Source organism: Lagenorhynchus albirostris, chromosome 7 (genome assembly GCF_949774975.1).
Source record: "Lagenorhynchus albirostris chromosome 7, mLagAlb1.1, whole genome shotgun sequence".
Taxonomy (NCBI): domain Eukaryota; kingdom Metazoa; phylum Chordata; class Mammalia; order Artiodactyla; family Delphinidae; genus Lagenorhynchus; species Lagenorhynchus albirostris.
In genome coordinates, this window is record NC_083101.1 from 21,579,826 (window position 1) to 21,592,565 (window position 12,740).

At 37.7% G+C, this 12,740-nt stretch overlaps 1 protein-coding gene across 6 annotated transcripts in view; it reads left to right on the forward strand.

The window, feature by feature from the left end:
* PTBP3 (polypyrimidine tract binding protein 3) overlaps positions 1-12,740 on the forward strand; it is a 96,503-nt gene that overhangs the window by 28,726 nt on the left and 55,037 nt on the right. For 3 of the 6 annotated variants that reach the window (XM_060154617.1, XM_060154621.1, XM_060154620.1), the window contains one exon: positions 4,068-4,152. In XM_060154617.1, the coding sequence (XP_060010600.1) occupies positions 4,068-4,152 (85 nt within the window). The remainder of the gene's footprint in view (positions 1-4,067; positions 4,153-12,740) is intronic. The other 3 variants (XM_060154618.1, XM_060154619.1, XM_060154622.1) reach the window with 1 other exon arrangement.

Below are 12,740 nucleotides of genomic sequence, written 5' to 3' on the forward strand. Positions count from 1 at the left end.
TTGTTACCAAGGAACCATTTCCTAACCCAAAGCCACAAAGATTTACTTTTATGTTTCCTTTTAAGAGTTTTACAGTTATAGTTTTACATTTACGTATACACCCTTCTTGAGTTAATTTTTGCATATGGTGTGAGAAAGGGGTCCAATTTTCATCTTTTGCAAGTAGATACATAGTTTAGATATATAATTTAGTTGTGACTACTTTTTGAACTCTATGTAAATGCAACAATGTAGTATGTATTATTTTGTGATGGGTTTCTTAACATGAGATTTTTGTATATTATTGTGTAGAGCAGTAGTTCATTCTCCTTACTGTAAATCATTGAATGAATTTACAAAGATTTGTTCATTCTGTAGTTGATGACATTTGATTGTTTCCAGTTTGGTTACTAGAAATAATGCTGCTGAGAACATTCTAATATGTATAGGTGCACATAGCAGGCAATCTCTTGAGTGTATGCATAGGAATAGAATAAAAGAGATCCTAGGATACTTATATATTCAACTTTAGTATATTGAATCAGTTGTACCAATTTACACTCCCACTAGCAACATATAACAGTTCTCTCACTTCACATTCTTATCAAAACTTGATATTGTCAGCCCTTTTAATATGTTTGTATTTCATTGAGGTTTTAACTTGCATTCCCTGATGACCATTGAGGTTAAGCATCTTTTCATACGTTTATTGGGTGTGGTATTAGTCATTTAGATATGGTTTAGAAAAACATTTCTTGTGTACTTACAAAGTTGGTGGCTATTATGGAACTATACAGTTATGTTTTTATTCTGGGAATCAGGCTGAAAGAGTAGCTTCTATTTGGGATATGCTCCTCTTGTTTCAGAGGGGAAAAGGAAGAAAAACGGCAGAAACTAATTCTTTCAAAAGTTCTGCTTGGATTTAGGTCATGTCCATACATACTCCATAGGCCAAAGCATAGCACAAAACTGTGCTCAAGGTCAATGGGTCAGGGAGGTATCCTCCACTCAGAGGCATTGAAAGTCACATGGCCATAGGTGGGGATGAATGATTCTTTCACAGGAAAAGAAGGACACAAATACTCAGGAACAGTAATAAAGTATACCACTTGACTTGTGAGGTGCCTGTTCAACTCTCTTGTCATTTTCTGTTACCTTGATTTTTTTCATATCAGTTCCTAGTGGGGTACCCCCCCGCCAGCCTTTCTTCTTTTTCTTAGTAAGTTCTGGGTATACAATCTTTGTTGGTTATATGTACTGCAGTATTTTCTCCCACTCTATGACTTGCCTTTTTAATCTCCTAATGATGTCTTTTGTTAATAAAATTCTTTTTTAAAAAATTGAGGTATAATTAATAAATAACATTATGTTTCAGATCTACAACATAATGATTCACTATTTGTATATATTGTAAATAAAAATTATAACTTCATTTTTGTATAGTTTATCAGTTATTTTAAATAATTGTGTTTCTTGTTTAAGAAATCTTTCCCTACCACAAGATTATGGAGATACTTTTTTCTGTTATCTCCTAGAGTCTTTATTGTTTTGTCTTTTACGTTTCAATCTGCAGTCCACCTAGAATTAATATTTAGTTGACATTTTAACATACTCCTGCAAGTCTAGAAAAGAGCTCAAGTGATCTCTAAGTTCGTCCATCCTTCCTTCCTTCCTTCCTGCCTTCCTTCCTTCCTTCCTTCCTTGCCGCGTTGGGTCTTTGTTGCTGCGTGCAGGCTTTCTCTAGTTGTGGTGGGTGGGGGCTACTCTTCGTTGTGGTGCAGTGGCTTTTCTTGTTTCGGAGCACGGGCTCTAGGCACACGGGCTTCAGTAGTTGTGGCGCACAGGCTTAGTTGCACCGCGGCATGTGGGATCTTCCCAGACCAGGGATCGAACGCACGTCCCCTGCATTGGCAGGCGGATTCTTAACCACTGTGCTACCAGGGAAGTCCCTCTAAGTGGTTTCTAAGACCAAATTAATTCAATTTACATGTAGAAAATTGATATTTGATATTGACACTACACTCATATGTGTCGAAAATATATCTATTAGGAACACATAGTTTATCAAATTCCTCATATATAAAAACATGTTGGGCATGTTTAACTTTTTATTACATTTAAAACTGCAGAAATTCACCTCTCCATATCCACTGGCTATACGAAGTCTGTCTTTGTCTGCCAATATCTGTATTTCACATATTCTCAGGAAGACCTTTGCTTTTAGTGAGGTCATAATCCAAGTCTTTCTGGAATTTGAGATTTTCAATTTTATTTCATCTCACGCGCTCACTTAGTTCCTTTCTCTTATTCCAAACTGTCTCTATAAACTTACGGGTGAAAGACCAAAGGGAATAATTTCTAGATGTTTAATACAGGAATTGTTTAAATAATTGTATTTATATTATGCAAACGCATTGGTGGTTTGCTTTTCTTCAGCAAAGGCTGAGGTTGTTCCCTGCAGAACTGGTCCTTTCCCCTAAACATTATATCTGTCGGAGCACTGTTGATGTTATAACTTTTGTAGAATAGTTTGGAGATTAGGTTTTATCATCTAGTAGACTGAAATATTTGTTCTTAAAAGTTGACCGAGCTTGGGAATTCTCTGGTGGTCCAGTGGTTAGGACTCCATGCTTCCACTGCGGGGGCCCGGGGTTTGATCCCTGTTTGGGGAACTAAGATGTTACAAGCTGTGTGGCACCGCCAAAAAAAAATTGACCGAGAGCTGAACAAACTACCAGTTGAAATAGGTTGTTTTTAAATTTATACATGGTGTTTATTGTACTTCCTAGATATAAACATTTTAATCTTGGTAAAAGACCTTATGGTTTTACAATGAAAAGGCTAGACTGACTTGTCTTTCAGCTTTGACAGTTCAACTCTGGAATTGGTCGAAACTCTTACCTGAAAAAAAGTCTAAATTACTTAAACAGTAGTTGTTTAAGAAATAGTACACAGGGCTTCCCTGGTGGCGCAGTGGTTGAGAGTCCGCCTGCCGATGCAGGGGACACGGGTTCGTGCCCTGGTCCGGGAAGATCCCACATGCCGCGGAGCGGCTGGGCCCGTGAGCCACGGCCGCTGAGCCTGCACGTCCGGAGCCTGTGCTCCGCAACGGGAGAGGCCACAGCAGTGAGAGGCCTGCGTACCACAAAAAAAAAAAAAAGAAAGAAAGAAATAGTACACATTAAAGATCATTTTAAGGATTAATGAATAAAAAAAATCACTATTTAAAGGATTTGACCAATATAGAAATAAATTGCATCTTTGTGTTCAACTTTTAAAAATACACATCTATGAAAAAGTCAAGGGAGTGCTACACAATTATTTGCACACAAATACTTAAAAATGTACTACAGGACTTCCCTGGTGATTCAGTGGTTAAGAATCCACCTGCCAATGCAGGGGACATGGGTTCGAGCCCTAGTCTGGGAAGATCCCACATGACGCGGAGCAGCTAAGCCTGTGCATCACAACCACTGAGCCTGTGCTCTAGAGCCCATGAGCCACAACTACTGAAGCCCGCGCCTAGAGCCCGTGCACCGCAACAAGAGAAGCCACCACAGTGAGAAGCCTGCTCACTGCAGTGAAGAGTAGTCCCCACACCGCAAATAGAGGAAGCCTACGCGCAGCAGCGAAGGCCCAACGCAGCCAAAACAAAAGTCATCAGTCCTTTATGAAAATATATATATACTACAAAACTTAACATACTTAATATACCAAAATGTATTTAAAATATACTTAAAAATATACTACAAAAACAATGTCAGGATTCAACCCCTAAGTATGGTTTTTGACACTTCAGATGTAGTATCTCAGAGAATTGAGTTTCATTCAAAAGGGTTGTGGAATTATGTCCCCAATTATGTGATGGCAATTCTCTTTCTTATAACTAACAATCATGTGGATGTTCAATAATTTTTGTTTACTATTAAGTTCACTTCCAACCTTTAGATTTTATGATTCTTGAAGACTTCCCCTTAAGTGCCTTGATATTCAGATTAAGTAATATTAGCTTTTAATATTTTTAGTAGTAAATATGGACCATTATCCAAGACTTGTTTTATTAACAGAATATTGCTCTTGCTTTTCAGCGGGGATCTGATGAGCTTCTTTCTTCCGACATCGTTAACGGACCTTTTACCATGAACAGTTCCACTCGTTCTGTAGGTGTGTATGGTGAGTTTTCATTTTTTCAAAATCTGAGATGTTTTCTTTCTCTGGGTTTCAAAAATTTTCTTTTCACAATGTTCTTATTTTGCTCATCTTATAAACATGCAGTGCTATTATTTACAACAAAATCTAAAATTTGTGGCAGTGAAGTTCATATAGATGAAATTATTAGTTACAGCACTTAAATTTTAAGCATTAATTTGGATTTAATTAGATAATTACTTTTTTGACTGACATTCTTTGTAACATAGTTGTGATAAAATTATCACAGTAAGTAAAATTATCACATAGTTGTGATAAAATTATCAGTAAGTTGGTGATCTAGAACTATTGAGTAAAAGAGCTAGATTTAAAAACTTGTGTTGAATGATGATGGATTTAGAGTAGAAGTATTAAAACTGTAAGTTCATGATTTTAAAAATAAATGTTCTTGAAGTTTAGGGACTATAAAATGAATTGGAGGAGTGCAATACTTGAGAGAGAGTGAGCAGTTAGGAGGCTATTGCTGTATAAGAAATCCTAGTAAGGGTGGAGAATTTGTACTATAGCAGTAGTAGTTGTGATGGTGAGAATTAGAGAACTTAACAGAAGGTGAAATAATTGATGGTAATTGGTGATTAATCGAATGTTTGAATAAGGAATTCCATTGATGATTTATAGGTTTAGACTTAGATAATTGGATAGCTGAATTGTGGTGCCTTCATTTATATTAGAAAGTACGGGAAGAGCAGGGTTGGACAATATGGCAGGTTCAGTTTTTTTTGTCTTTTGTTTTTTTTTTTGGCCGCATGGCATTGGGATCTTAGTTCCCCGACCAGGGATCAAACCCGCACCCCCTGCATTGGAAGCACAGAGTCTTAACCACTGGACCGCCAGGGAAGTCCCCAGATTTTTTTTTTTTTTTTTTTTGCGGTACGCGGGCCGTTGCGGAGCACAGGCTCCGGACGCGCGAGCTCAGCAGCCATGGCTCACGGGCCCAGCCGCTCCGCGGCACGCGGGATCCTCCTGGACCGGGGCACAAACCCGTGTCCCCTGCATCAGCAGGCGGATTCTCAGCCACTGCGCCACCAGGGAAGCCCAGTCCCCAGATTTTTATATATTGATTTGAGGTTCCTCTGGGGACATCCAGATGGAAGTGTGAGATAGGTAGTGGGTTCTGGTCTCAACATCATAAGAGAAATTTGGAAGTCAATATCGTAATACACTTAACAACTGAAGCCATGAGAGTGGAGAGTTTCAGAAAAGGTGAGATCTTTATCCAGATGTTTTGGTGTTATAGGGAGTTAGGGAATGAGTAGACCTCACTTTCCAGACCCTGAGTTACATGATGTTTGGGAGAGTGAACAGCCTTTATGTGAAGACCCTGTAAGAGAAGTGAACCAGGTTCAGTTAAGACAAAAGATGTAAAAATCCAGTGAAGAGATTAAGAATGTTTGGGAATTGGTCAGCCATGGTACATTGCTCTAGAAGACTAAATGGAAGGATTTTGTAGGCAGGACAGCAGCAGGGGGTTTGTTCATGTGGAAGTGTGAACAGGGTACTTAGAGCAGGAGATTAAAGCAGCTTTCTCAAAAATGACCTGGCATCAGAATCACCCGGAGGGCTTGCTAAAGCACAGTTGCAGAGTCCATCCTCAGAATTTCTAATTCAGTAGATCTGGAGTGGGTCCTGAGAATTTGCATTTCCACAAGTTCACAGGTAATGATGATGCTGCCATATGAGGAACCACACTTTAAGAGGTAGTGCCAGGGAACCACACTTTAAGAGAACTGCTGAATGAAGGAAATGCTAGAAATCTGAAGTTCCTAAACCTGATTATCCTCTTGATCTGGTAGGCTTTTAAGAAAATTTCGGCCCTTATTCCTAGAGTTAACAGTACATCTAGGGTGGGACCCATGTATTCTTTTTTTTTATAAATTTATTTATTTTTTAATTTATTTTTGGGTGCGTTGGGTCTTCATTGCTGCGCGTGGGTGTCTCTTGTTGCAGCGAGCGGGGGCTGCTCTTAGTTGCAGTGCATGGGCTTCTCATTGCGGTGGCCTCTCCTGCTGCAGAGTACGGGCTCTAGGCACGTGGGCTTCAGCAGTTGTGGCACTCAGGCTCAGTAGTTGTGGTTCACAGGCTCCAGAGCACAGGCTCAGTAGTTGTGGCGCACGGGCTTAGTTGCTCCGCAGCGTGTGGGATCTTCCTAGATCAGGGCTCAAACCCGTGTCCCCTGCATTGGCAGGAGGATTCTTAACCACTGTGCCACCTGGGAAGCCCTTGTTCTTATTTTTAAAACTGAGGTCAGTTTGTTCGGTCATGTTTACAAACTACTGGGATGGATGACCAGAAGGACTGACATCCTGATTGATTGATTACTTAGGAAAAGAAGTATGAGCTGTGAGTTTAGCTGGCATCAGTAGTCTGCTGTGTTTTGCTTTTACGTTTTCAATTTCTTCTTGTATCCCATTCCATTCTAGGTTCAGTGTTTTTCTTCTTAAAGCACATCGTCTTTAGTAGCTATTTCAGCAAAACTCTATAAATGGTAACCTCTTAGACTGACTAAAAATGTCTATTTTGATATTACTATTGAATGGTAGTTAGCTATTTAGAATTCCAGGTTGACAGTTATTTTCTCTCAGTACTTTGAAGGTATTGTTTTATTATTCTTTTGGCATCTGTTGTTGAGAAGTCTTTTGTCAATCTATTATTATTTTGTAGATAGTATTAGTTCTCTGTAGTTGTTTTAACATTTTTCTCTTTAATTTGTTCTGTGGTTTCTCTAGCTGTGTCTAGGTGTAGATCACTAGTTCTCAACCCTGGATGTTCACTAAAATAGCTTGGGAAGCTTTGAAGAAAATACAGACACCTTGACCTACTCCACACCAATTCCAAAATTACAGGAGGGGGAAGGGGGACCTAGGCACTGTTTTAAATTTGTTTCTAAAGTTTCTTAGGTGATACATGTAAGGTGCAGCCAGTGTTGAAGACCATTGCTGCAGACTTACTTTCATTTATTCTGTCTAGGAGTGACCCTACTTTCCAAAGAATTGTTTCCTTTTGGAACTCCAGTTAGACATGTATAGGACCACCTCATTTAGTCCTGCAAGTTGTTTTAACCTCTTACATTTATTGTCACCTTTTTCTCATTAAGGTCTTGTATTTTGGATAATTTCCTTGAAATGGTTTTCTGATTCATTCATTATTTGTTCAGCTTTGTCTAATATGCTGTTTAATCCTTCTATTGAGTAATTGATTTCAAGGCATATATTTTTCATTTTTCTCTGTTTTACTTGATTCATTTTTAAAGATGATCTAGTTTTGTTGTTATTTAGAAAAACAGTATCGTGTTTTTTTTTTATGGTTTCCATTGCTTTTTCCCCCTAATTTTTTAATTATTTAAAGCAAAATTTTTATAGTCTCAGATTTTACAATTATGGAGTTCTTTAGGGTGCTAATATTACTTGGTTTTGTATCTGCTAGTATTTGCTTATGGTATATTATTTTTCCTTGATTCATAATTTTTGGTTGTGAGGTAATCTTTGGCTGAATTATTTTCTTCTTCTGTGAGAATCTTCAGGGAAGTTTTGTGTTTGCTCTGCTAGACTTGCTAGGGTATCACCAGCCCCTAACATGTCCTAATGTATATGTTAATTTATTGCTTTGGGGATTCCTACCAGAAGGGAAGAGAAAATTAAAAATCCAGACATTTACATTCAAATCCATGAACAGAGATAGACTTCCTTGTTAAATATCTGTGATACATGGAAAATTTCTAATTTTAGTTTGCCTTTTATGAGGGGTTGTTGGCCTGCTGAAGGGTTTGCCTGTTGATACGTAAAAACTTCTTTTTTTAGGTCACCTATACATTAAAAATACTTCTGTAATATTTGATTCAGTATTTGCAATTCTCTAAAAGCTTCAAAAACTAAAGATTTTGGTACTCCATTCCTTGACTTCTTTGAATAAATATTTCTGATTGATTTTGAACAAATTGTGTCAAAGTTTTTAGGGCTCATTTATAAACAAGTTAAATCCCTTTGTAAGTTACTTAAGTAGTTCTTCAAAGACACAAATAATTTAAAAAATTACATTGATAATGCATAGCTAAAAGAAAGCCATGTATTGTGTTGAAAGATCTTTTTTGTATTCAGTACAGTCTTCATCACAAAATTTTTGTAGTTCAATTAATCTAAATGTGGATTTTAAAATATTTGTAAAATTTGATGACTATAATTTTTCTTTCTATCTGTAGAATATTGCTTGTTTGGTAACAAGCTATGTGTGCACCAAATAGATTGCAGATACATGTCTACTTTATGGGACTGTCAGAACACTGTTTTTGCCATGACATCTTGCTGCACCAAAATTTATATTTGTATTATTACCCCAAAGAAGTTTTATTTTTAGCTGAGTTTTTTAAACTGAATTTTCATTAGTGTCACACATTTCACTTTTGATAGAATGACTTCCCAGAAACTTTCCTTTGATTCCATTGAAAGTATTTAATATTATACCATTATTGGGTAATAACTGATTTTCTAATGTTTGCAGATGATGATAAAACTGATACAATTTAAGTGTTTGCAAAGTTCTGTTAGTGGTGTCAGTATATTAACGTCTGACACTTTATTGTTTACACATGGAGAAGAAACTTTGCAAGTTAAATTAATTCAGAATTACAGATTTATGGATTTACTATAAGATATAAAATGGAATGATTATAAACGTAATTGTATTTCATGTGTAACTGGCCTGTAATTCCCACATTTTCCACAGACTGGCAGCCTGGCAGCCAAATGAATAGCATAGGTAGAAGGTTGAATACTGATGGAAGGAGTTAGGAGCTATCCTTAGCTACGTGTCCCACTGCATTTCTTCTCTTTTTTTTTAATTTTTTTAAAATTTAAAAAATTTTTTTAAATTTTCTTTTCAAATTGTTTTCTTTTTTTTTTTCCTTTGGTTGTGTTGGGTCTTCGTTGCTGCATGCGGATTTTTTCTAGCTGCGGCAAGCAGAGGCTACTCTTCATTGTGGTGCGTGGGCTTCTCATTGCAGTGGCTTCTCTTGTTGCAGAGCACGGGCTCTAGGCACACAGGCTTCAGTAATTGCAGCATGTGGGCTCAGTAGTTGCTGCGCACAGGGTTTAGGGCATGTGGGCTTCAGTAGTTGTGGCACGCGGTCTCAGTAGTTGTGGCCCACAGGCTCTAGAGTGCAGGCTTAGTAGTTGTGGCTCATGGGCTTAGCTGCTCTGTGCCATGTGGGATCTTCCCAGACCAGGGCTCAAACCCATGTCCCCTGCATTGGCAGCTGGATTCTTAACCACTGCGCCACCAGGGAAGTCCCCACTGCCACTGCATTTCTTTTCTTTTTTCTTCCTTCCTCCCTTCCTCCTTTCCTCCCTCCCTCCCTTCTTTCCTCTTTAAATCAAAGACTCTGTGTGTTGTCTGTGAAAAAGTCATGAAGAGATTCCGTCTCACTGGTTAACATTGGTTAACATTCAGATTTAATCACTGTACATGTGGTTTATAAACTACTAAATGAGAGCATGGCAAAAACTGGAAGTTAAAAAAATCAATTGGATCTACTAAGCCTATTCTAGCTTATTTCAATGCAACTGTTAATTTTTTTTCAAAAGAGATGTTAAACTGTACAGGTTGCTAGAACAATGATGCCAATTGTGACTGTCCCAGGCAAACTGGTCGTTCTGCTTAGATATTAATATTCCTTAAGAATGTCTCTTAGCCTATAATGGACATACGAACTTTAAATTATTTTGTGTAGTTCTAGAACAGCCCCTCATTCCCCATTCCTTCCCCACAAAATCTTAGGGATTCTGAAATGTTGATCTTTTTGTGTAATTACTTTTCCATCTGGGAATATGGCATGTGAGTCCATGGTTTTAGGTCTTATTTTATGTCCTTTGGTAATTATGAAAATGTTTTATACTTTTCTACATAAATCATATGCTTTTCCTCCTAAATTTAATCTTAGGAATTATGGCAGAGACTGTTTGTTGGGTACCCCAATACTTTCTATTTTCTTTAGCAACAGAGCTCTAATTTTTATCTGGGCACATTGCCACTCAGATTAAATGACTGCTTTTCCAGTCTTCCTTATAGCTAGGTGTGGTCATGTGATTGAGTGCTGTCTAATGAGATAATAAGTGGAAGTGTTACTTCTGGGGCATCTCTGCATGTTTTTTTCCTCTTTCGTCTTGCTGCCTGTAGGAGTTCTAGCTTCCATCTGTGAGAAAAGTGCTCCAGAAACCTGCCCTTGAATCTGTTGGTGAATATTAAGCCACACGTGCCTTACCAGTAGGGGTGGTATATCAGCTCTAGCATAAAAGCTATTCTAAACCCACCCTAACAAGACTTAAAAACAAGCTCCAAAACAATTACCTGATCTTAAAGTAACTTAACTTTTTTCCAGAAAGGAGTCTGGCACTTTAAAGGAATAAAACAATTCCAGTGCTCACAATGTTGAGCATTCAATCAAAAATTGCAACCCATAGCTAGGAGAAAAATCAGTCCATAGAAACACACCTAGAAAATAACAGATGATGAAGTTAGCAGATTTGTACTTTGGAACAGTTATTAAAGTATGTGAAAGGATTTAAAGGAAAATATCAACATAACAGGGAGAAAATGAAAGCTAAAAATCGAATAGAACTTCTAGAGATAAAGTTATAATATCTAAAAAAAAAACATGGCATGGCTGTAACAGCACTAATATTCTGTAAAAGAAATGATCAGTGAATTTAAAGACCACAATAGAAACTAAAGCACACAGACCAAAAGACTGAAAAAGAAATGAACAGAGCCTTAATAATCTGTAGAACAAAATTAAGTGGTCTAAACATATGTATAATTGAAGTTCCAGAAAAAAAGTTGGGGGTGGGGAAACAAATACATCTGAAGAAATAATGACTGAAAATACTCCAGATATTGTGGAAACTGTAAAGCCACATATCCAAGAAGTTCGGTGAACCACAGGCAGGATAAACACAGTGAAAACCACACCAAATCTCCTCATAATCAAATTGCTGAAAACCAGGAATGCAGAACAAATCTTAAAAGTAGCCAGAGGAAAAAAGTCACATTTATTCAGAGAAACAAAGATAAGAGTAATGAGAGTGCTTGCCTGAAACTGCAAACCAGAAGACAGTTGAGCAACATCTTTAAAGTACTGTAGATAAATACAATGAAACAAATTCTATATCCAGTTAAAATATTTTTCAAAAATAAAGTTAAAATAAAGCCTTACTTGAGGCACACAAGAGCTGAGAGCATTTGTTAGTAACAGACTTACATTTTATGAAATGGAAAAGGAAATTCCTCAGACTTGAGGAAAATGATACCAGGTGGAAACTTGGATCTACACAAAGTGGTAAATATGTGGATATGTGACTTTTCTTTCTCAATTTTTTGGATAATTTAAAAGATGATTGAGGGATTCTGGGAAGATGGTAGAGTAAGAAGCACCAGGAGTCTGTCTTTCTACCTAGACAACAATTGCACTGGCAGAATCTGTCTATAACTAATTTGGAACTCTGGAGTCTTTTGAAGGCTTGCAAGTTCCAGGGGAAGACTTGGAAGGTAAATTGTGGTTAATTTTGGTCAATTTTAGCTCTTAGTGCAGCAGCAGCTACCCATCCCTCACGCTCAGTCACATGGCAGGCAACTGTGTGGTTCCAGAGCAGCTTACAAATAGGAGCCAGGGTAGGCAAAAAGGACCTTGTCCTTCAACTTCAAGGGTTCTGTGCTCTGATTGCTGGTGCTTCTTCTGATCATGCAGGTAGGACATTGTTCTTGCATCTCCCGCTATTGTTGCAAGCCAGCACGCCCCACTCCCAATATATGTGACTTCCAGAGCATATAAAAGGCTGGTGCTTTCCACACCCTCCTCCCCTTCATTTTTTCTTTTTTTCCCCTTTTGGGAGCCAAAGATTGAAGACTAGGACATTAAAAAACAGCTGCATCTACAGGGAAAATTAGAAAGTGATAGTGCATGCCCAGGAAAAGGCTCAGAAGACACCTGAGTAGAACTTAAATTTACACCTCAAGCTGATCCTTGGCGTAAACACAGTCTAAAACAATCAAAAACAATAACACAAATGAGAAAACCCCTAGAAAGGGGAAGAGTCTGATTTCCAGAGTTACCATATTCCCAAATTTGATGAAAAACATGAATATAAACATCTAAGAAGCTTAATGAACTCCAAGTAAGATGAATTCAATGAGACCCACACTGAGACACCTTTATAATGAAACTTTCAAAAGTCAGAGACAAAGAGAGAATCCTGAAAGTATCAAGAGAGAATCAACTTATCACATACAAGGGATCCTCAATAAGAATATGACCAGATTTCTCTTCAGGAACTTTGGACAGATGTCAGTGGGCCAATATATTCAAAGTGCTAAAAGAATAAAACTGTCAACCAAGTATCCTATGTTTGGTAAATTTTTCTTTCAAAAGTGAAAGAGAAATTTCCACATGAGCAAAAACTGAAGGATTTTATTACCACTAGATCTGCCCTGCAAGAAATATTCAAAGGAGTCCTTTAGGGTGAAATGAAAGGACACCAGACAGTAGCTCAAAGCCATATGAAGAA